The sequence below is a fragment of the Schistocerca nitens genome, chromosome 5 (genome assembly GCF_023898315.1).
Source record: "Schistocerca nitens isolate TAMUIC-IGC-003100 chromosome 5, iqSchNite1.1, whole genome shotgun sequence".
NCBI lineage: Eukaryota > Metazoa > Arthropoda > Insecta > Orthoptera > Acrididae > Schistocerca > Schistocerca nitens.
The window spans coordinates 458,908,620-458,934,328 of NC_064618.1; the positions used below are offsets into that span (position 1 = coordinate 458,908,620).

The 25,709-nt window shown below is 41.5% G+C and overlaps 1 protein-coding gene across 1 annotated transcript in view; it reads right to left on the bottom strand.

Moving 5' to 3' along the window:
* Nucleotides 1-2,876: 2,876 nt before the first annotated feature.
* LOC126260528 (basic proline-rich protein-like) overlaps nt 2,877-25,709 on the bottom strand; it is an 86,361-nt gene continuing 63,528 nt past the window's right edge. Inside the window, exon 4 of the mRNA XM_049957861.1 lies at nt 2,877-3,068. Coding sequence (XP_049813818.1) covers nt 2,877-3,068 — 192 coding nt within the window. The remainder of the gene's footprint in view (nt 3,069-25,709) is intronic.

The following is a 25,709-nucleotide window of genomic DNA, read 5'->3' on the forward strand; positions in this document are numbered from 1 at the left end:
ATTTAAGGATATGGGACTTGGATAAACTGAAAGAACCAGAGGTTGTAGAGAGTTTCAGGGAGAGCATAAGGGAACAATTGACAGGAATGGGGGAAAGAAATACAGTAGAAGAAGAATGGGTAGCTCTGAGGGATGAAGTAGTGAAGGCAGCAGAGGATCAAGTAGGTAAAAAGACGAGGGCTAATAGAAATCCTTGGGTAACAGAAGAAATATTGAATTTAATTGATGAAAGGAGAAAATATAAAAATGCAGTAAATGAAGCAGGCAAAAGGGAATACAAACGTCTCAAAAATGAGATCGACAGAAAGTGCAAAATGGCTAAGCAGGGGTGGCTAGAGGACAAATGTAAGGATGTAGAGGCTTGTCTCACTAGGGGTAAGATAGATACTGCCTACAGGAAAATTAAAGAGACCTTTGGAGAGAAGAGAACCACTTGTATGAATATCAAGAGCTCAGATGGCAATCCAGTTCTAAGCAAAGAAGGGAAGGCAGAAAGGTGGAAGGAGTATATAGAGGGTTTATACAAGGGCGATGTACTTGAGGACAATATTATGGAAATGGAAGAGGATGTAGATGAAGATGAAATGGGAGATAAGATTCTACGTGAAGAGTTCGACAGAGCACTGAAAGACCTGAGTAGAAACAAGGCCCCGGGAGTAGACAACATTCCATTAGAACTACTGATGGCCTTGGGAGAGCCAGTCATGACAAAACTCTACCATCTGGTGAGCAAGATGTATGAGACAGGCGAAATACCCACAGACTTCAAGAAGAATATAATAATTTCAATACCAAAGAAAGCAGGTGTTGACAGATGTGAAAATTACCGAACTATCAGTTTAAAAAGTCACAGCTGCAAAATACTAACGCGAATTCTTTACAGACGAATGGAAAAACTGGTAGAAGCGGACCTCGGGGAAGATCAGTTTGGATTCCGTAGAAATGTTGGAACACGTGAGGCAATACTAACCTTACGACTTATCTTAGAAGAAAGATTAAGGAAAGGCAAACCTACGTTTCTAGCATTTGTAGACTTAGAGAAAGCTTTTGACAACGTTAACTGGAATACTCTCTTTCAAATTCTGAAGGTGGCAGGGGTAAAATACAGGGAGCGAAAGGCTATTTACAATTTGTACAGAAACCAGATGGCAGATATAAGAGTCGAGGGACATGAAAGGGAAGCAGTGGTTGGGAAAGGAGTGAGACAGGGTTGTAGCCTCTCCCCGATGTTATTCAATCTGTATATTGAGCAAGCAGGAAAGGAAACAAAAGAAAAATTCGGAGTAGGTATTAAAATTCATGGAGAAGAAGTAAAAACTTTGAGGTTCGCCGATGACATTGTAATTCTGTCAGAGACAGCAAAGGACTTGGAAGAGCAGTTGAACGGAATGGACAGTGTCTTGAAAGGAGGATATAAGATGAACATCAACAAAAGCAAAACGAGGATAATGGAATGTAGTCAAATTAAATCGGGTGATACTGAGGGGATTAGATTAGGAAATGAGACACTTTAAGTAGTAAAGGAGTTTTACTATTTAGGGAGTAAAATAACTGATGATGGTCGAAGTAGAGAGGATATAAAACGTAGACTGGCAATGGCAAAGAAATCATTTCTGAAGAAGAGAAATTTGTTAACATCGAGTATAGATTTAAGTGTCAGGAAGTCGTTTCTGAAAGTATTTGTATGGAGTGTAGCCATGTATGGAAGTGAAACATGGACGATAACCATTTTAGACAAGAAGAGAATAGAAGCTTTCGAAATGTGGTGCTACAGAAGAATGCTGAAGATAAGGTGGGTAGATCACGTAACTAATGAGGAGGTATTGAATACGATTGGGGAGAAGAGAAGTTTGTGGCACAACTTGACTAGAAGGAGGGATCGGTTGGTAGGACATGTTTTGAGGCATCAAGGGATCACAAATTTAGCATTGGAGGGCAGCGTGGAGGGTAAAAATCGTAGAGGGAGACCAAGAGATCAATACACTAAGCAGATTCAGAAGGATGTAGGTTGCAGTAGGTACTGGGAGATGAAGAAGCTTGCACAGGATAGAGTAGCATGGAGAGCTGCATCAAACCAGTCTCAGGACTGAAGACCACAACAACAACATGCGCCTTAGATTACGCTCCAAGGCAGGCCACGCGCGCGTGCAGTCGGCGGGAGAGGGGTGTTGCTACACACTAGTGAAATCAAGGACACAGTAAAACTTCTGCTCACACACACCTTTATTCTCACACGTCCCTTTTACAGTTACCGTTGAAATATATCCGCTGTAGAGGGCAGCACAATGTACAGACTTAACAGAACATCAACAGATGGCGTAGGAGTCTTCATTCCCCGACATCCTCCCCACCCTGGTCCATCTCGAGGGGGATGACCAGCTGGACCGGTCGACAGATCTTCATATCATCTGGCTGGCGGAGGATGATGCACCGTATTTTACTGTCTCTGCCATGCCGCACTTCTTCTACCACAGCCCTCTTCCACAAGTGCCGTGGTTTGCTGTCTTCTTGTTGCAGAACAACCTCTCCAATTCTCGGTTTCCTCTGCGAAGGGTATCCCTTCACCTCATGATATTGTCTTAGCAGCAGGAGGTATTCTGTCTTCCACCTGCGCCAGATGTCATCACTGACCTTTTGTCTGAGTCGGAACTCCTTGGCAAGGTCCTTTCTAGTTGCTGGCTCTGGCCCACATGGAATTGTTACTAATTTCCCACCATTTAGAAAGTGGGCTGGCGTCAATGCAGTGTCGCTCTCTCCTTGAGTGATGGGTCGTGAGTTTATTGCGGCTTCTATGCTGATCAAGGTGGTGTTTAAGCTCTCTTCATCCACCTGGGAGCGACCAAGAACTTTCCTCAGGCAGCGCTTGACTGAGCCTATCATGCGTTCCCACCAGCCTCCCCACCAAGCCGCACGTGATGGTATGAATTTCCAAGTGATTCCATGGTGGGCACAGTAGAGCTGTACGTCAGTATGTTGCATGGTTTTGAAAAGCTCTGCCAGATCTGAGTTGGCTGCATGGAATGTTGTAGCATTGTCTGAGTAGACAGTGACTGGTAGGCTCCTACGTCCTGCAAAGCGTTGCACGGCCATCAAAAATCTGTCAGTGGACATGTCAGTTGCAAGTTCAATATGAATGGCCCGTGTTGTTGCACATGTGAATAGGACCATGTAGGACATTTTTGTTTGATGTCCAGATTTGACATATAATGGTCCGGCAAAATCGATGCCTGTTACTGCAAATGGTCTTGAAGGCTGAACTCTGTCCAGTGGTAGTGGGACCTCCATCTCTTCATACCGGCGACTGTGTATTATCTTGCATGGTAGGCAAGAGTGAAGAACTCTCCTAACAGCTTGTCGTAAGGCGCGAAGACGCGCTTCAGCAGTTGTGCGGTTGCAGGAGAGAGGCATATCCTTCTTTCAAGGCAGAGATACAACTCTGCGACCATATTCCACACAGTATGATTCTCGGAATTCCTGATAAATAGGGTGGTCCATGGGTTTTAATGCTCGCTCTTGATTTCCTGTTATCCCGATTGTCTCCAGGTCCCAAAATCGGCGCACTGACTCATCAGATATATCACTGCAGCTGCCCTGAATAAAGTTGACAGTTGCTCTGTTGATGGTGGTGCTAGATCTGTTTCCACTGAGAACATATCCAAAGATTGTTGGGAGAAGAACCAATGATGGTGATACCTTGATTGGTTGTTCCAAAGTCACGATTCTCCAGTAATAATCAGCTCCAATCAGGATCTCAATAGGTAGATCTTCAGAGTCTCCTTTAGGATCTGCAAGTGGTGTACCACCCCTCAAGGCCATATCTCCTACATCTTGTGGCACTCTTGGTTGCTGTGAAAAATTATCTGTGGTTTCAAAGGCTGTTACTGATATGCGGGAATTAGTGGAGCACCCCATCATATTAAACTGCACCTTCTTCCTTGAGAGTGATGAACTGTAACTGGATTCGAAATTAGGTATCTCGAGAGTAGTGCTTCCAATGACACTTAGTTGGAGAGATTCGATCAGTGAATGGTGAATGAAACTCGATTGACTCCCTGTGTCCAGGATGGCACGTGTCTGTTTGCTCTTACCGGTGGGTCCTGTGATACTCACACGAGCAGTCTGCAGGTATGTGAAGTTAGAAGTCATAGTTTCAATTTTATTTACTGTTGTGATATGGCTACTGCAGATAGAAATGTGATGCTCCCCCTTACATTTCGCACAGGACGCCTTTCCCCGTTGAAACACGTATGTTGTGTGGCGACGATGGTGAGGCATGGTAAAATCTCTGACCAGAGAGCGTCTAGCAGTAGTGCTGTAGCAGTCTAGTTGCGAGTTAGCAGTTCGAGAATAGTACCGCGTGCGAGATGACGTAGTCGGGCCTTAATTACGAGAGAGTTCAGTTGTGTGTGAGCGGTCGGCGGGCGTTGACATGGCACTCTGGTCAAGATTCAGGATGAGGTATATTATTTTTAAATAAGTAGCATTGCGCTCAGCTAGTAATGTAAATTAACTGTAACTAATCTGTGCAAGAATCGCCCTAATAATAATTTTGTTTTCAATGCATTCTGATAAAGAACCATTTAATTGAACAAACAAATTCCTTACATTTCCTTTAAAGAAAAGTTTCAGTTAGATTTAAAAAAAAAAAAAATACTGGCAATGCATTTCCTCCAAGCCGAGGCCAACAATAAGAGCAGAACTTTGACATGCAGTTATACTGAGGTAAGAAATTAATTCTGATTTCGCACAGGGCCAAAGACTGACATTTCGGTCTATTTGCATTTTCATTGTCACTGAGATTTTATTATCACTGAATTGTGTTACATTCTTTGTGTGCAAGTTACATTCGGGTCAGATTGCTAGTTTTCATTTAATTGTCTTTGTCATTAAATTTCTCTGGGGAGCTTACACTTAGCTCTGGCTCCACTTCTAATAAATATAGCATTTAAAATTTTGCGGGGAGGGTACACTTGGCGACACCCGGTCCAGGATCGTATTTCGTTGAGAATCTTTTGAAAAACAGTCAGATATCTGCTCTTATTTGCTTAAATATAATTAGAATTTGGCGCAACGCTTTTACTAATTTGTGACTTTTTTTTCCTCAGATCATCGGCAATTCGTTGCTTTGTTGTATTTGTGTGTTGCTTTTGCATTGTGTTTATTTCTTTTGTGACTATTGTTAAAATAACGCGAAAGACTGTGAATAGTGTATCGCGAGGTATTTTGAATGAAATTACCGACTTAAACAACATGACCGATAGTAATTGTGACACGCAGTGCAATGATGACAATCCTGCGTTCACTGACAATCAGTGCGTTCCAACCATTAATAATGATGTAGATCTTAATGATGAACAAGCGAACTCAATTGTCTCCTCTGTTAATTTGACGACAATTGATGACGCGGGGCGCCCTATTGTAATGAGCGATGCCCAGCTTAATACACCCGGTTTGGAAAATTCAAATAATGTACAGGCAAATTTTACTAATGAAAATGGACAATGTACTGAAAGTACGACAGATCCATTTAATTCCGAAATAGTGACCGACAGTGTATATTCGACTGGCAAACCTTTTTGTGAACCTCAGAATAACCAAATGGTTACAGAAAGCAAGACAATTCCAGATCCACCATTAAACAGCACAGAGAATAGAAATGCTAATTCTGTATCGGATCCAATTATGGCATTGTTGCTACAAATGAGTAAACAACTTAAGGAAAATAGCGAAGATAACAAACAATTTAAAGAAAGTTTCAGACAACAGAGCGAAAATAATAAACAATTTAATGAAAATTTCAAACAACTTAGTGAACAGGTCAAACAACAGAACGAAAAACAAGACAAGCTAAATGAAAAATTAGACAACAATTCTAGGCAGCTCAGTGAACAAATTAGAGCCGTTGCCGCGCAGTGTCATGACACTAAGGAACAGTTACGCGAGGAAATTGAGGCTTGTTCACGAAAAAGTAGCGAAGAAATTAAGTCTGTTGCTCAGGAATTAAGGGAATTGCAAACAGCTGCTACAGAAACACTCACAGACGAAATTAGCGGAGTCGCTAAACAATGCTCTGAAAAAGCTACACAATTACGGGACGAGTTTAAAGCAATGACGGTAGAACTTTCGCACACAATGGACGCAGAGATAGACGCGAAATTCGAAGAACAGAACACTCAAATTAACGAGCGTCTTAGTCTTCACATAGAAAACAGTGATACGCGTTTCCGCAAATTTATTGAGGATCAAAATAAAGTCAAACGTCAAGTCATGGAAACAATCACTGCACAGAGACAAGAAGACAAACGTAAGATGTTTGCGAAAGCAAAAACATACGTGGACAACAATATTGCTACAGTATCGGACAATATTAATACCATCAAACAGTCGAACACAGAATTACGTGACGAAATTTCGGATCTTAAATCGAAAACAGACACATACACAACCGATTTTCAGACAGTGACAGACAGACTCGAACAATTAGAACTAACACAGGATTGCGATGTAATTCAAGCTGACGTTAAAAAACTGAACGAAACTACACGTAAATTGCAAAAACAGATTAATGATACTGACTCTAAAACCGATGATCAGGTAAAAATACTGACTGAAAAATGTGATGAACTGGCCAGTCGTATTGACGTCATCGAAAGTACTAATGACAATAAATCAGACGATACTTCACCGGTTTCATTTAATCAAACACCTGAATTTCAAAATTTACAGCAGACAATTAATGAGATCGATTCGTCTAATAACACGTTGCGTAGAAAGTTGTCAAGTTTACAACAAGAAGTAACAGAGATGAAAAGTATTTCAGTTAATAACACATCACAGCAGACGCCACTTTGCGAACATTTGTCAGACTCGCGCAACGCGTATAATTTGGGTAATCTACAGAGAGTACGGGACTTAGATTCCGAACAACCACAGTTCAATAGATTCTCTTACAATCCTGAACCTGTTCCATCACACAGAGACGATAATTTTGATTACAAACATTTTCTGTCAGTGAGAAAGTTTAAAGTGTTTAAAAACGACAGAACACAGATTCACCCACTGGATTGGATACAACAGTTTAGCTTTGCTTTTCCACCGACTTGGCCCGTTACGCATAAACTTGAATTTATTTTCAGCTTTTTGGAAGGCGAACCGGCAACTCGTATGAGACCGATCGCGAGACAATGTTATTCAGTAGAAGAGTTCCAGAATGCGTTTCTATCTGCGTATTGGTCGAAGACAACACAGCGCGGAATTAAAGATCAATTAATTAGTTTACCAAATTATGAGAACTCAAATTTTCCGAGTGTGACGCAATTTTTTGAGCACATGGTGCAACAAAATCAGTACTTAAGTGAACCATACAGTGAATCTGCACTCATACAATTATGCATTTCTAAATTACCACGATCATTAAGAGTGTCACTTTTAACAGGTCAGCAAAAAGAAAATATTTCGGCATTCAGGGATCTGCTGCAGCTTTTAGAAGTGCAGCAATCAGATTATTCTTTCGTAAACAAAATTTTTTCATATAACAACCAAGGCCAACAAGCATACAGCAATTATGATCAGACACGTAATTTTAATAGGAAAGGTAACAGACGGTTTAGGAATGACAACCACCAAAACTTTAATAACAGACAAAATTCTAATTATCAATATCGTCAAAATTTTGAGCAACAGGAATCACATTTTGGTAACAATAGACGTTTTCCACCGCAACAGTATGAAAGTCATCCGGTCAGCATACCTAACCAACAATGGAATGCACAAGGTCAACCAGGCTTTAATGTTTCGCCGCGTGAACGTATAGTCCCTGGTACAACAAATAGTAACGCACGGCAGCAAAGAAACAACTACGTACAGAAAACACAATATTTCAATTCCTATCGCAGTGCACCGTATAGGAATGACTATTACGACAGACGTAAAAATAATGACGACAATTTTCAGTGTACATCTAACAACATTCGGTCTTACCAACAGCAAAATCATCCGCAAGAACATATTCTCATGAATGAACCCGACAGTAGGTATCATCCCGAGCGCAACACGTCTGGAAGAAGTAATAGAACTGTTCAAATTGTAGAAATGCCACAACATCCTCCTGATAATAATAATACGTCAGATAGAATTTGACTAGATACTGTACATGTCGCATCTTCCAATAATACAAGCACTAGTTTTGACACGCAGAATGTTGTTCACGAAAATGTAATTACTTTTGACGATATCAGAGACACTCTTTTGCAGGAAAGACCAGTTGTTCAGAAAACTATTTCACATCCTGTCATCGAAATTAAAATTGGTTCTCGAAATTTTCAGCAGTAATCGATTCCGGATCACCTATGTCAGTCATTAATGAGGAAACTTTTAACGAGTGTAACAAAGAGAATACGTATCCTACATTACCTTTAGGCAAAACGAAAGTGAAAGGAGCAGTATCGAGTAAAGGAGTGGATGTAAAATTACAGACGCATTTATCATTTTGTATTGGAGGTCATACTTTTCACTCAAATTTTTGGATTGTTCCCTTATTGACAACAGACGTAATTTTAGGTACTAATTTTCTCGTACAACACGACGCAGTGGTTGATTTTCAAAATTCTTATTTAATGTTGAAGGACAAAAATGTGCAATTGGCTTTAGAATTTCAGCATTCTTTATCTGCGGAAGAACAGACAATTAATCGCACAGAGGTCATTTCCGCAACGCGTAACATAGATTGTAATCCCACATTGTTCACGGACACGTACGTACATAACTATAATACTCCAGATGAAGCTGACTGCGACGTAATGCAGATGATTTCCGATAAAGTTAAACAAAGCAGTGCAAATACAGACGACGAGCGCACGCAATTACACAAAATTCTTTTACAGCAAGCTCCAGTTTTCGACAATGTTCCTGGTACTATGTCCGGCTTTATGTATGAATTTCAAGTCAAACAGCACGACACATTTAAGGCAAGGCATTATCCCATTCCATATATCCATAGAGAACAGGTTAAAAAAGAATTGCAAGATATGCTCGACCAAGGAATTATTGAACCAGCAGTTAGTCCGTACATAAACCCGCTACATATTGTTAAGAAAAAAGATGGCTCACTTTGCCTCGTACTTGATTCACGTCACGTTAATGACATTATTATTAATGAAACCGATCGACCACAGACATTAGAGGAACTTCTACAGAAATTTCACGGTACAGCTATTTATTCTACGCTAGATTTGAAATCGGGATTTTGGCAAATTCAACTTCATCCGAATTGCAGAAAGTACACAGCTTTTCTCTGTTTTGGTGACTGTTATCAATTTTGCAAATTACCATTCGGCCGAACTATTTCTTCTGCAGCTTTTATTCGCGGTTTGAACACAATACTTCCGACAGAACTGAAAGACAGAATTACGACGTAAGTAGACGACATTCTTATCGCAGAAGCTAACTGGTCTGAACACAATCTGATTTTAGAACGACTGTTACAAATTTTTCATGCACAAGGACTTACAGTTAATCTCAGTAAATCGCATTTTGGCAAAACTTCTATAAAATTTCTTGGACACGAAATTTCAGCAGAAGGCATTGCGCCTGATCCGGAAAAACTTCAAGCTTTACGTGACATTACTGTTCCTACAACGAAGAAGCAATTACGCAGTTTTTTGGGTTTAATTAACTTTTTTCGCAAATTTATTCATCACTCTGCTTTAGACACACCTAGATTATGTCAATTGACAGGTAAAAACACTATTTGGTCATGGGATAAGCAAGCACATTCTGAATTTGTGAACCTGAAACATGCTTTGTTGAATGCTCCACTTTTATCGCACCCAGATCTTACCAGAAATTTTTCCATTGCCACCGACAGTTCCAACACCGCTTTAGGCGTAAACATTTTTCAGGAAATTGAAGAAGATGGCTCTACAATAATTAAAAACATCGCATTTGCAAGTCGCATTTTGTCACCTGCTGAACGAAATTACTCTGTTACTGAACTGGAAACATTATGTGTTGTGTGGGCTTTTACGAGATTTAGGCACTTTCTTTATGGCAGACATACGACTGTTTACATGGATCATAGAGCTATACAATTTTTACTTTCAGCTAAATTTACTCACGACAGGTTAAGTAGATGGAAACTTTATTTACAGGAATTTAATTTTACAATTGTTCACATTCCCGGCACACAAAATGTTATAGCGGACGCACTTTCGCGTTCTCTCAGCAACAATCAGCAAGACGTAGCAACCAACTTCTGCAAAGCAAATTTCAGTGTCATGTACATTCAGCAAGTTGCATTTGAAAATTTTATTTCGTCGTCATTACAGGACATAGCAGAAGAGCAAAGTAAAGACAATGTGTGGAAACAAATTAAACACCTTTGGCAAGATAAGAATAATGTTACGATTAGAAACCACTACACTGTACGCAATGACAATCTGTTTCGCCGCTCTCATCCAGACAGCAACAATTGGTTATTATGCATTCCTGACGAACTTGTTAACAAATTAATCTGGTACACTCATTTAAGTTATGCACATTACGGAGCCAGAAAATGTTTTCTTATACTGAGACAGAACTGTTATTTTTCAAACATGGAAAAACGTATACGACGAGTTTTAGCGTCATGTAAAATTTGCCAGAAAGCTAAGTCAGACACAACTTCACATATTCCTCCATTATATCCCATTGTACCTGTTAAATTAAGACATATGGCCGCAGTAGACATTTTTGGTCCAATTCTGAGAACTAACAGAGGTTTTTGCTACATCTTTGTCGCTGTTGAACTCACTTCAAAATTTGTTACTTTCACTCCGTTACGCAAAGCTACTGCTAAAACTGTCTCGAAAGCATTTGTAAAACATTTTCTATTTCATGTGGGGCATGTGTTGAAAGTAATTTCTGACAATGGATCACAATTTCGTTCTGCTATATGGATACGCATGTTACGAGCTAGAAACATTTCTCCGATTTATATATCCAAGTACCATGCTTCTTCGAACCCCTGTGAACGATTAATGAAAGAAATTCGTAAACTTGAGAGGTGGCATGAGCCCCCTCTCATATTTCTATCTTACGATTCTCCTCTCTAGTTGCATGCGGTGGAGGGTTGCTATTCCTTCACACGCGGACTTCCCATGCAGCGTCTCTCGCCACCCGGGTGGTCCAGTGACAGGCGGGCTCTTCTGACTTTGAAAGGGTAGGCCGACAGGTGTGGGGGGTCGAGTGAATACTTTCCGGACGCCGACATTGTCAGGAGACGCGCCCGCGGGGGCCGGAAGTGGCGGCTGGGCTGGAGGTTCCGTTGCTTCGCAGAAGCTTAGCGAAAACACTTTCTGGCAGGCTACCAGCGAGGCGTGGGAATGACTTATGTACCCAGGCAGCTGTGGCGGGAAAATTCCCGCGCTTTCTGCAAAATAGGAACTGTGATTGGCTTGCTCAGGGCATAGCTCCGTGACGGAGCAAAATCAGCACAGAAATTGGCGCCAAGAATCTCCATTGGTGGAATGGTAGTGCCCCGGCAATGGAGTGGAATTTCCGCCGGTTTTCGAGTTGCTGATTGGAACGTAACCACGGCCACTGTCGTGGGGGCGGGAATGTTGTGTGTTCGGCCTGTACAGGTGCTCTAGGTAGTCGGCAGTCGCCTTTCGGTCGAGGACGTCGAAGCAACCAGCCAACGGCTCCGGTACGCGAGATCGTGTCCTGGCAGCCAAGAAGACAGTTTGGTAATGTATGTCCGCAGCACCGGCAGACAGGGATTTTCCTAGGTGATAATCAGAGCTCAGCAGAGCGCGCCTGTTCGTCTTTTTCTAACTTTGTTCTGTCTTGAGTAGCAGCAATTACTGTTGGGTTAGCTGTGTGTCTCTCTTGAGATTTGAGTGGCAAGGAATTGGCTCCACATACCACCTCGTCTTAAACCTCACGATCTAGTTTAGGGACAACTTCACCTTTACAGTGTTTGTATGAATCTCCAATTTGAGCCAATTTGATGTATTATAAATATTTCCTGTGTTTCTTTTACTATTCTGTGTTTAGTCTTCATAAATCATATTGTTATTTTGGACAGAACTTTCATTCTGTTAATCGATAGAGCAACCCTATCATTCCTCAATATGCTAATGAAACCTTTGTTTATTTAACTTATTTATCAAATTAAATTATTGCAGGTGCCAAACTCTCTTCTACTCCACTGGCAGGGTTGATTAGAGTCAGTTCGCATATTTTTTTTATCCTTGTGCAACAGCAAAAGTCGGAGTTAGAATAGGGGGGGGCTTAGAGCATGATTTACATATGTGGATTCTAGTAGAATTTAGTGATAAATACACTGCTAGCCCCGGCACCTCGCATAAAATGGCGACCCTTAGCCTCGGATCTTTCCTGTGAATCGCTGATAAGAGACATTCAGGGACATTCAGAATTTTTTTTGCTTAATTTTTTTTTTATTGGTTAATACCCAAGTTTTTTTTCTGGTAGTTCCGCGTTTAGTTTTAAGTAGCGGCGCATGATTACAGTTTTTGTTTTCAGTGCATATATTTTTTTTGTTCATTGTTTTCTGTGTTTCGTTGATGTGGTGTCCGTACCACATCGCACTTTGTCGGATTTGTGTGCGGTTTCTGTACCACATCAAATTGTGTTTGTGATTACAGCGTTGGAACAGCGTTGTTGAAATTTTATGTCTATGTGTAAAAATATATGGAGTAGATTAATTTAATTGTGCATTCTAGATAAATTTGTTTTTCATGAATGATAACGAGAAGTAAGGCACGACTATTATCGGTCGAAGCTAAAACAAAAGAGGATAGAATAATGGATAAGAGGCAGGTTACTGACGAGGATAGGTTCAGAGATGAGATGGGCACATTTTTAGCAGGACAGGACGGCAGGTTCATTGATGAGGAAGGTGATTTGGACGCGATCTTAGAGCAGCGTCGCGGCCGTGGTTATGATAGTGAGGTAGAGGATGAAACAGAGACAGGCACACGGGTCGAGACAGTAGCAGAAGCTTACAGTCAAACGATCGAGAGCAGACAGAGGCCAGCTCGGTCACGTCAGAGCTCTAGCGCCCAGGTGTCCAGAGTTACATCACCCATGTGTGACGAGGATCAAAATGATGACATTAACCCAATACTAAGCTTCCTACGATCAATGAAAGAAGAAGCTGACGAACAACGTAAGAAGGAGAAGGAAGAAGATGAGAAACAACGCAAGAAGGAGAAAGAAGAAGCTGACGAACAGCGTAAGAAGGAGAAAGAAGAAGCTGACGAACAGCGTAAGAAGGACACGGAGGCAATAATTTCGCATATAGGGGAAATTCGTGGGGAATTATTAACAATAAAGAAAGAATGTGGAGAAGCAAAACAAATGTCAATGGTAGCACAAAAAGTAGCAGGCCTAGCCAAAACGGCAGCAATAGGGGCAATGAAAGTCGCGGAAGCAACTTCTAAACTCGCAGGGCGCTTGCGACGTACAACACAATCCCACTCAAAATCCCTAGCATTCTTAAAAACTCAAGGTAATATCGCGGTTGCGAACACCACGAAACGAATGGAAGAAGTAGAGAGTCGGATAGCAAAACTAGAGCAAAACGGGCACACGAGCACTGCGCGTTCGGGTACCAATGATGGAGTACAAAGAATTGTGTCCCCGAGGAAAAGCCCGCCGTGCTCTAGCCCATTGACCGAGTGCGGAACTAACAATGCACACGCAGAAACAGCGAGTAATAGCTCCAATAATTATAGCCCACTTAGGAGAGTGACTTCTGAGTGCCACTTCCACTGTGATACAGAGGTTGCACATCACAGTTATCAGCAAGATAGAACAGGACACTCAGCAGACGTGCAAGTATCGGAAACGAGTGACAACACCAGTGCGAGGATCAGACAGGATTTTGATCACAATCACTTCCTGTCGATACTAAAATTCCAGAAGTTCAAAGAAAATGGAGGGTCGATGCATCCGAAGAGCTGGGTGATGCAGTTTACAAATTCATTACCGGCATCATGGCCAACCCAGGCAAAATTAGAATTCATGTGTGGACACATCGAAGGCCAAGCCGCGGAAAAGATGCGGGGTGTGGCAGTGACGTGTCGGACTTATCAGGAATTTGTTGGTGCATTCCTGCGGACCTACTGGTCAAAGGAAACGCAAGACAGGATTAAAGAGGAAATAATATTTTGTCCTGAACTGGAAGTGTCCGGGCATAGGAGCGCAACCAAATTTCTTGATGATTTACTCAAGAAGAATCAATTTTTAGATAGTCCATATAGTAACGGAGAAATCATTAAATTTTGCTTTTCCAAATTGCCAGTTAGGTACCAACAGACACTTGTCGGCAAGTGTGGATCTGACATAGAAGCATTCAAGAGTCTATTGCGCGAACTCGAAGTAGTCTTTGATAAACAAGACGCAAAGGACAGGAAGAAGGGGCAAAGTAACAAATACCACCGGCCAGGAACAGAAGACGACAACAGATCGCATAATCGCACTGGTCAGTTAGGAAACCAGGGTTACGGAAGTCAAGGTTACGCTATTCAAGGTTATGGAAACCAAAGACACGGAAACCAGAACGTCAGGGAGCAGGGTCAATCTAGACAAGGAATCTGGGATAGGAGGAATGACGAACGGCAAAGCGACCGTAATTGGAGAGAGCGAAACCAAGGACAACAGTGGAACCAGGCGATTGAAACTAGACCCGCAAATCCTAATGCACGTCAGAGGAGGGGGAGCTTAACAAGGGATTGACGCCAGACTAGTGCGAACACAGGCCGCCGGAATTTCGCACGTAATCTCGGACCTGGCCAACTACGGATGATACATTACGAAGATTTATCAGAAATCCTGCTCGAGGAACATAAAGCAACTCCTCGACAAGATCGGCAGCCTCTTATCACAGTAGCAATAGCTGAAAAGAGTATGAATGCGATAATAGATAGTGGAAGCTACATAACAGCAATATCCGAGGCAGCATACAAGAGGTGCTCTCAGGAGATGGACTGGCCTGTCCTATCGGTTAAGAAAACCAAAATAAAAGGGGCATTAGCGGGTAAATGTACGGAGGTCACCCAACAAACAAGACTGGAATTCTCCTGCCAAGGACACAAAATAGAGTCTAACTTCTGGATCGTGCCAAATCTGGCGATCGACATGATAATAGGGACGGACTTCCTAAATGAACATGAAGCGATAGTTGATCTAGGACGAGGTGAAGTGGTTTTGAGGAAAGGGAATCCCGTCCACATTAAGTTCGACGACCAGCTGATCCCAGCTCAACTACCGTCTAACTGTGTACGGATAAACTATGCGTGTCTGAAAGACAGAAAGGAAGAACAGGTCGACGTTGCGGGTAAGGGAGAGGACACGGATGAGAATGAAGTCTGAATAATGGGAGAAATAAAGGAGAAAATAGGAGAAAAAGTGGAAGCAATAAAGAATATAAGGAGCGACCACCGCAAAGAACTTCATAAATTACTAGTAGAACATGCGGAGGTCTTCCTTCCCAAGACAGGATCAATAAAGAACTTCCAATATGAATTTCGTGTTCGTCCGCACAACCAGTTTCGTGTGCCACCCTATCCAATCCCCTTGGCATATCGATAGAAAGTAGCAGCTGAAATTACGCGAATGCTGAGTGAAGGAATAATAGAACCTACGGCTTCAGCCTATAATAACCCGTTAAGAGTAGTCGAGAAGGCAGATGGTAGTATTCGTTTAGTCTTGGACTCGCGACAAATTAATACCATAATAGAACCCGAAACAGACAGACCGGAACGATTAGAGGAACTCTTACAAAACTTCCATGGAATATCAATCTTCTCATCAGTTGATCTAAAATCGAGTTTCTGGCAGATCGAGCTCCATCCAAATTGCAGACAGTACACAGCCTTTTTAGCATTTGGAAGATGTTACCGGTTTCGTCGTCTCCCATTTGGTTTGAACGTTTCATCTGCCGCATTCATTCGGAGGCTGGACGGCATACTAAGCGATAATTTGAAACGTCATGTCACCAGCTATGTGGACGATTTGCTGATCGCGGAGAAATCTTGGGGAGAGCACAATGCGGTCCTCGGTGAACTCCTAGCGACATTCAAGGAATACGGAGTGACTATCAATATCGAAAAATCGAATTTTGGGACGTCCTCTGTGAAATTTCTAGGACATATCATCACGGGTGAGGGCATTGCGCCAAATCCCGAAAAGATCGAAGCGATTGAAAAGTTTCCCATTCCTACGACAAAGAAGCAGTTAAGGGGGTTCTTGGGGATCATAAATTTTTACAACCGCTTTATACATGTCAAAACTCAGAGCAGTCCTCGGTTGCATCAACTTACAGGAAAGAAGATTCCTTGGGAATGGGATGAGGCGGCCGAATCCGAATGGAAAGCATTAAAATTCGCATTATTACAAGCACCCATCCTATCACACCCTAATTTAGCAGAAGAGCTTTGCATAGTAACGGACAGTTCATACTCCGGTCTGGGTGTCATGGTGTTCCAAGACTATGTACATGAAGGAAACAGGGTGTGGAAGACAATTGCGTTTGCTAGCAGAGTACTAGCCAAGAGTGAGAGGAATTACTCAGTAACCGAGTTAGAGGCGCTGGCTATTGTATGGGCGTTTGAAAAATTCAGATACCTTCTGTTTGGTCGCAAGACGAGGGTCTACACAGACCACAAGGCACTCGAGTTCTTGATAAGCTTAATCACAGGCGGCTCATTAGGTGGGCATCATATCTACAGCAGTACAACTTTTCGATAGAATATATCCCCGGCAGTCAGAACATCATTGCAGACGCCTTATCACGGTCACCGATCGGATTTGAGCACAACATGGAAGAAGATCTGGAGGAAAATCACTACTGCCTTTACTATATGCAGAAAGTAGCCTTTGAAAATTTTATTACCTGTAGTATGCAGGACATCAAGAAGGAGCAAGACAAGGACCCTGCCCTAGTGTTATTGAAACAGAAATGGATAGACAGAAGACACGCCACCATCAGGCAGTTCTACCTCTTGCGGAAAGGCATAATTTTCCACCGAAATTATACCAATGACACTGAATGGGGGGTATGCATCCCTGAACACCTAATAAACAAGGTTATATGGCATACTCACCTCAGCTATGGACACTTCGGACCACGCAAGTGCAATCTCAAGCTAAGGACCATGTGTTACTTTCGAAACATGGAGCGTCGAATTCGGAGGGTACTGTCGGTGTGTAAAGACTGCCAAAAGGCTAAGCACACCACTGTGAGCATGCAGGCACCATTATACCCAATCGTACCGACCAAATTAAGACAATTAGCAGCAACAGATTTGATGGGACCTTTGCCAAGAACAAGAAGAGGATATACTTACGTATTAGTGTTTGTTGAACTAACGTCCAAATACGTTACCTTTACGCCACTGAAGAGGGCGACAGGACGAACTGTATCACGAGCCCTAATCCGGGATTTCCTACCACAGGTTGGTCATGTGAGTAGAATTATTTCTGATAACGGGCCACAGTTTAAGTCAAAAACATGGAAGGAGACGTTGCGTCGATGTAAAATTGATCCCATTTTTATATCTTCACATCATCCGAGCTCGAATGCTGCAGAACGGGTTATTAAAGAACTCGGAAACTTGTGCCGGTTGTACTGTAACAAACAGCACACGACATGGGACGTTTTCCTTAAAGACTTCCAGGAGGTGATCAATGAGGCACCCCATGGGATAACAAAATTGGCACCCATTACAGTACTGAAAAACCGGATTCCTAAGGACTTGATAACCAAGGTCGTAAACTTCCCACCAAGGGCGCGAACGCAGCACCGAGCCATAGTGGATTTGGCTCTCAAGAGGATACGGGCTGCAGCAGAGGTCAGGAAGAGACGTGCCGACAGGGGAGCTCGTCTACGACACTTCCAAATTGGACAAAAGGTGCTCGTTAAGTCGTTCCGACTTTCGAACAAACAAAAAATGAAATGCCAAAAATTCTATTCTGTTTACAACGGCCCGTACCGTATAAGGAGAGCAGCTCACCACAATGCTTATGAATTGGAGACGCTGAAAGGAAAGAAGTCCATAGGACTCCACCACATCTCTCACATAAAGGAGTTCGTGGAATAGCAGTAGTGTAAGTGGTGTACATAGTAGAATAGGCAAAGATATGAACCTTTCTTCGGGGAACAATAATCGTTGCATTAATAGATTAAGATTGCTAAAGTATTAACACGCTGCGTTGTCTTGCATAAGAATTTACTGCTGTTAACTTTTTTGTCTATGTTCGGGATCTCCTCTGTCGTTGCGATAAGAGGCACTACCTTTCCATGAGCAATGTTTTTGTCCAATCCTACCTGGTGTCCATGTCAAGGGATAAAGATGAGTGACGAGACGTCGCACAAACGGGTGCATACGAGAACGTGCTCTTAGAAGCGTTCTGAGAAGTCGTGATACGCTCCATAGCGGCCACAACCAGTTCGTGAAACGTTCATACCAATGATTGCAGGCACGCGTCAGTGCACGGCAAGATTGTGGTATATTGCGTGATTTCGAGGATGATTATGGGCAGTATAGTTTTTTTGCATAGCTGCGCCAGCATCGTTGTCTTGCAAGTCGGGGTGAACCTGTGAGCGTTTGACTCCAATGGTGCCCTAGACGAGAGAAATGCGGGCATAAAGCCTACCATGCCAATGTGCTGGTTGGGGATTTAGCGTGCTGCTCGTGACTGTCACAGATGAATAACCAGGGACTTATACTTGGATATTCGTGACATACTGTGTAGCTGGCGTGTGTTGGGCGACTGAATCCCCAAGAGGAACCAGTCCTGGCTTGGTCATATTACATTGCCTCTGGAAAGGTGTGCTTTGATCGCGAAAACCGCATCACATAGAGAAGGAAGTTGCAACTATAAATTTATTGTCGTGTATAGCCATGGCTAACCCAGTCTCTGGAGTTTCAGTGAGGCGTAGTGAGAACTCGGAGGCCATTTCGTACGGCGCGCACATCACTGTCGTCAATAGCGGCGAGCAGCGAGACATCTCAGCGTAACAGGAATTATGTAAGAGTATTGTATAAGGTAAACAAAACAAAAAAAAGGGTACGATATACTAGGATAAGTTAAACTGGAGGATTTAACAATAACTAGATTAATATTGTGGGGGTTTTCTACCACAAGTGTTGTGTTTGGCGCGCGACTGTTGGGATGTTATTTTTCAGGTCATCAAATCACAGACCCGAGATGGAGGGACGACCGGCGAGCGAACGTAGAATAGTTGCATGTCTTTATAGTTCAGTAAAACTTCAGCCTGCATAATAACATAATTTATTCAGAAGACATAGAATGTAGATCGTTGACATATGGTAGTTAATTCTTGAGCATGTCTACTGTCGATCTATATAATTAATAGTAATATTAGTGCGGGCCCGCACATTTAGTTGTTCATCCATTACAAAGCATCAGTTATCACACACCATGTACATACTGAGATCGGTCTCTACACATATATCAAAATAAATTATTTCCATGTCTAGATTAGATGTTATAATGATTGCCATAGATTAATAACTATAAAAGTAAAATAAGAGTGTCTGAAATGACAGATCATCAATGTTTCATTATGTAAATTTATTATAACATAGAAGGTCATGGGAGAAAGTTAGGCATAAGATTTTTGTAAGAATTGTGCAGATGACGGGGATCGTGGCAATGCGGAGGCCGGCCGGAGCGGGAACAAGAGGTCTGCGGCTACCTGCAAGAAAAGAGCGTCAGCACCCCACCTGACGTGAAGGGCGAGAGCATCCGGTCCTACAGGCTGACAGTCACCCGGCCGTGTACCTGAGGGATTAGGCGGCAGACAGCCCTCGCCGGGCCACAAGCGAAAGTGGGGCTGGCCGTTGACACTGACACGCGACCCACATGCGACAGCCTGCTAGCTCTCCGGACGCGGCAGCCGTTTGGAGGGATTCCCTGCGGCAGACCACGTTGTCGTGAGTACACGAAGAAGATCACATATCGTGTCAGAATCTGCGCCTCATGTGCCTCAGGACAGAAAGGGACGCTATATACTCACCTGTTTGGGTTTTTACAACTCACTAGCATTGGCCGATCTGCATACACAAAGCAGGTTCGTGCCACACTAACAAATGTATGGTCTCATTTCTTATTTCTCCTCTCTATTAGAGAGCAGTTTTAACAATAGTCGCTCCTAGTTCGATCCTGTATGGATGACCTCACACACTTGTGGAGTCACTCCACGTGCCATCATCCCTCGTCGAACTGCAATATTGGGAAATGTAAAGTTCTGTCCAGCGAGAGAAGAGACCTAGACTAGTGATGTATCCCAACGAGTAGACCTCAGAGACAATTAATCGACGTGAGGAGAGCCTATCACTGTGTCTTCCTACCGTACTGCCGTGATCATATGCGTGGGTCTGACTACAATCTCAACAGCGTACTGCGGACACTCCAGAACTCCCGATTGCTGTTGCCACAACGTAGCAACAACACCCGACGTTTAGCCTTATGTGATGTCAGTACTGTGTAATTAGTGAAGTGCTACGGATATTTCCAACAATGTGATTTAGTGCCTCATTCTCAGCACAGTCGTGAACTTTGTGCAATGTGCACGCACAATTTGATGCCCCATGAACCTTGTTTTTTTTCTTAAATTTCTTTCTCTTATGTTGTTTTTGTAATGTATGTTATACCTTGTATGCGTTTGTGTTTTACACTGTAATTCTTATTACAGATTACTGTATTGTTCTCCACATCATGTTTTTTTTGTATTTTGTGTTTATTGTTGTGTGTATGCAAACAGTGTGCCTGAAGTCCCCATAAACTGAAGCAGATACCACCACTGTCATTGTGAATGGACCATCAGTTCAGGGAACATTTTGTAAAGGTTATTCCTGCTGCAGGGAGACAGAATGAATCGGAGGTTGTAACTAGATTCTGAAAGCTCACAAAGAGATTGTTAACTTATATACTATCATGTGTGAGTGAGTTCAGGTTAGTTTAATGATTAATATTGTTGTAACATCTTGGGCATTTAATTGCGGAGCACTCCAACTCTGATTGTAAAGAATAAACTGCTCCATATTTGGCTCAGATGCCCGGGCCATATTTAGAGCGTGAATGTCTGCGTGAATCGGTGTTTGGGAAGGGGCTCCCTGGGTATGGATGTGTGATGTGAGTGTTAGTGTTCCATATTAAGAAGGTGAAGTTGGCTACATCATAAATAATCCTCCCTCTATGAGCTGCATTTTTTCAGTTACAATGATTTTTTTTATAGAGTGCGGCATGTGGAGTCACTTTGTAAGATTGTTCTTGGGCGATTGACTCACTACCTTGCTCCTAAGTGAGCCAACCGCTCACCAATTACAATCTAAAATGGCGTAGGGGCAATGAGAGGTGGCATGAGCCCCCTCTCATATTTCTATCTTACGATTCTCCTCTCTAGTTGCATGCGGTGGAGGGTTGCTATTCCTTCACACACGGACTTCCCATGCAGCGTCTCTCGCCACCCGGGTGGTCCAGTGACAGGCGGGCTCTTCTGACTTTGAAAGGGTAGGCCGACAGGTGTGGGGGGTCGAGTGAATACTTTCCGGACGCCGACATTGTCAGGAGACGCGCCCGCGGGGGCCGGAAGTGGCGGCTGGGCTGGAGGTTCCGTTGCTTCGCAGAAGCTTAGCGAAAACACTTTCTGGCGGGCTACCAGCGAGGCGTGGGAATGACTTATGTACCCAGGCAGCTGTGGCGGGAAAATTCCCGCGCTTTCTGCAAAATAGGAACTGTGATTGGCTTGCTCAGGGCATAGCTCCGTGACGGAGCAAAATCAGCACAGAAATTGGCGCCAAGAATCTCCATTGGTGGAATGGTAGTGCCCCGGCAATGGAGTGGAATTTCCGCCGGTTTTCGAGTTGCTGATTGGAACGTAACCACGGCCACTCTCGTGGGGGCGGGAATGTTGTGTGTTCGGCCTGTACGGGTGCTCTAGGTAGTCGGCAGTCGCCTTTCGGTCGAGGACGTCGAAGCAACCAGCCAACGGCTCCGGTACGCGAGATCGTGTCCTGGCAGCCAAGAAGACAGTTTGGTAATGTATGTCCGCAGCACCGGCAGACAGGGATTTTCCTAGGTGATAATCAGAGCTCAGCAGAGCGCACCTGTTCGTCTTTTTCTAACTTTGTTCTGTCTTGAGTAGCAGCAATTACTGTTGGGTTAGCTGTGTGTCTCTCTTGAGATTTGAGTGGCAAGGAATTGGCTCCACATACCACCTCGTCTTAAACCTCACGATCTAGTTTAGGGACAACTTCACCTTTACAGTGTTTGTATGAATCTCCAATTTGAGCCAATTTGATGTATTATAAATATTTCCTGTGTTTCTTTTACTATTCTGTGTTTAGTCTTCATAAATCATATTGTTATTTTGGACAGAACTTTCATTCTGTTAATCGATAGAGCAACCCTATCATTCCTCAATATGCTAATGAAACCTTTGTTTATTTAACTTATTTATCAAATTAAATTATTGCAGGTGCCAAACTCTCTTCTACTCCACTGGCAGGGTTGATTAGAGTCAGTTCGGGTATTTTTTTTATCCTTGTGCAACAGCAAAAGTCGGAGTTATAATAGGGGGGGCTTAGAGCATGATTTACATATGTGGATTCTAGTAGAATTTAGTGATAAATACACTGCTAGCCCCGGCACCTCGCAAACTGTGTAGAATATATTGCCACAAAAGACATATTGATTGGGACACACACATATTCTCATTCCAAGATGTAATTAATTCCATACCAAATGAATCCACTATGCTATCTCCGTCTGTTATACTGAAAAACGTTGAACCACCAAACAAAATTAAAGAATTAGTAACATTTCCTACATCTCGTCGACTACGACACCACGAAATAATTGACATTGCGCTGAACAACATCAAACGTGCCGCAGAGCGCCGGAGAAGACAGCAAAAACAGGTTTGTACACGCCGAGACTTTCACATTGGACAGAAGATATTAGTACGTACACACTATTTATCCAGCAAATTAAAAGGTAAGTGCAGTAAATTTGAACTTCTATACGCAGGTCCATATCGGATTCGCAGCATTCCTCACCCCAATGTTGTACACGTCGAAACTTTGAGAACCAGAAAATCGAAAGGCAACCACCATTGGTCAACCATAAAACCCTTTATTGAGTGAACATATTTTACGATTTATTACGCTGTAATGCTATTTGCTAATTTTTATGAACATTTCTGCAATTATATTATGTGACTACTTATTGATGATTATCGTATTTTTTCTTGGCAAGTGCCCGGCAAGATAAGGTTAGCAGGTCGCTCTTCTTGTCGTTACACATTAGACTGTGCATATTTTCCAGATGAACTTACACATTTTTATGACCACTTATGCAATTATATTATGTGACTACTTATTGATGATTATCGTATTTTTTCTTGGCAAGTGCCCGGCAAGGTAAGGTTAGCAGGTCGCTCTTCTTGTCGTTACACATCAGACCGTGCATATTTTTCCAGATGAACTTACGCATTTTATGAATAATTATGCAATTCTATGTAGTGATGCATAAATTTTATCAAATTCTCTCTCCATTAAAGTCTTTAATTATCGCCTCTATTAACTACACTACATACAAGCTGAACACAACGAACGTCACATTTTGTCTTTTTTATGTATGTACGATTGTTTTCATGTTTTGTTTGTATGCACTGTGAAATTCTTAAGGTATAACACACCAGTTGACTTTGACATTTTTTTTGCCCTGTGATATCTCAACATCGTGTCTTTTTTTACATTTTTTTTTCTTTTATTTTCTGCTGCATTGTGATATTCTCTGTACATTTTTGCCTTTGAACACTGTCTATGCTTTTGACATATTACGTTTTCTGTCATGTTATGCTGTATGATTAATTGTGTCACCATTAACCAGTCATTATTTAATGGGTATATGATTTAAATGCAAGGCATTAATCTTTGTTCATCAATTTCAGAAAGACATGGTGCGTATAAGAAATAAATTTAAACAGAAATGGGAATTTCAACTACAGAATATATGAAAGAAGATACAAAACCTTATGAGGAAGAGTAAATGGATCAGGATTAACAAGCATTAACAAGAATATACTATACACATAGCAGAATAGGAGTCTTAACTAATTTTTTCTTTCAGAATACAAGGCGATTGATGCAAGCTGTCAGACAGAACTACACATCTTAGTTTTAAGTGATGAAATATGCTAGAGATAAGGAATAGTTGTGTAATGAATAATGAAGTGATTTTTGCAGATGATAATTAATGCTGATGCAGAGTAATGATGAAGAATATGCTACTATGAATAATGAAGTTTTTTTTCTTTACAGGTGATGATAATAATGAAGTTATGATAATATGGATAATGAAGTTTTTCTTTAAAGATGAGGATAATGTTGAAGTTATGTATTTATGCTATATAGTTATTTAAGTATTTGTTGCAGTTTGCTTGACAGCAGGTGTTATATTGCATAGTAGGATGACTGAAGATTTTGGAAAGGACAGCTATGGAACACATTTTTTATACACATTTCACTACGTGTTAATTCGAAGTTCACTATTTTTCAGCATAGTCTGCGTTTCTTCTTTCAGCTCAATAATCCATTTTGAATTTTTTTCAGGAGAAGCTTTGCATGATACTTACTAAACTTGTTATTTATTATACCTGTTCTAGTACTTGCAATTTTATTTTTTACCCATTTGTGTATATCATTTACATATACTGCCTTGTGTCACAACCTTGCTACAGCTGACTCATGACGAATGACGTTACACATTTTTCATTTACAGGAACAACCTAGAAGCAATTTTTTTCTTTTTTCTTCTTGCTTTCCCTTATAATTACCCAACGCAATGCATTGCTAGCACAAAAACAAAATGTATTAACAGTCCCACATAATGTCACTAGTTTATGATAATTCTGAATAATACTGATCAGCTCTGAATAGTATGTCACTTGAATAATGACTTCTTAATGATACATATATATATATATATATATATATATATATATATATATATATATATATAATGCTTTGTAACTGGCTAATAATTGCCACTGTTTATTGTAATGAGACTACTTATAATGCCCATGATTATTAATGCTATGATTGTAATTAGCTCATTTTTAATAATAACTTGTTAATGATCTGAATAATACTGAATGAGGAACAATGTTTTATACTATTCGATACTTGATGGCCACTGAGTGCCAATAATTAGTGTCACTTAATGAATTATGTTATTAATTATGTCATTAATTAACTCCTGTTTTCAATTATGACTTTTCATATTATAATAACTGGCCACTGAGTGCCAATAATTAGTGTCACTTAATGAATTATGTATTAATTATGTCATTAATTAACTCCTGTTTTCAATTATGACTTTTCATGTTATAATAACTGGCCACTGAGTGCCAATAATTAGTGTCACTTAATGAATTATGTATTAATTATGTCATTAATTAACTCCTCTTTTCAATTATGACTTTTCATGTTTTTAATAACTGGCCCCTGAGGGCCGATAATTAATGTAACTAAATGAATTAGCTCTTGTTTTCAATGATAACTTTTCATGTTTTGGTCACTGGGCAATGAGTGCCAATAATTTGTATAACTCAATGTATTATGCTAGGCCAATAATTGACTCTCCTTTTCAATGAAGAGTTCTGATGAACATTA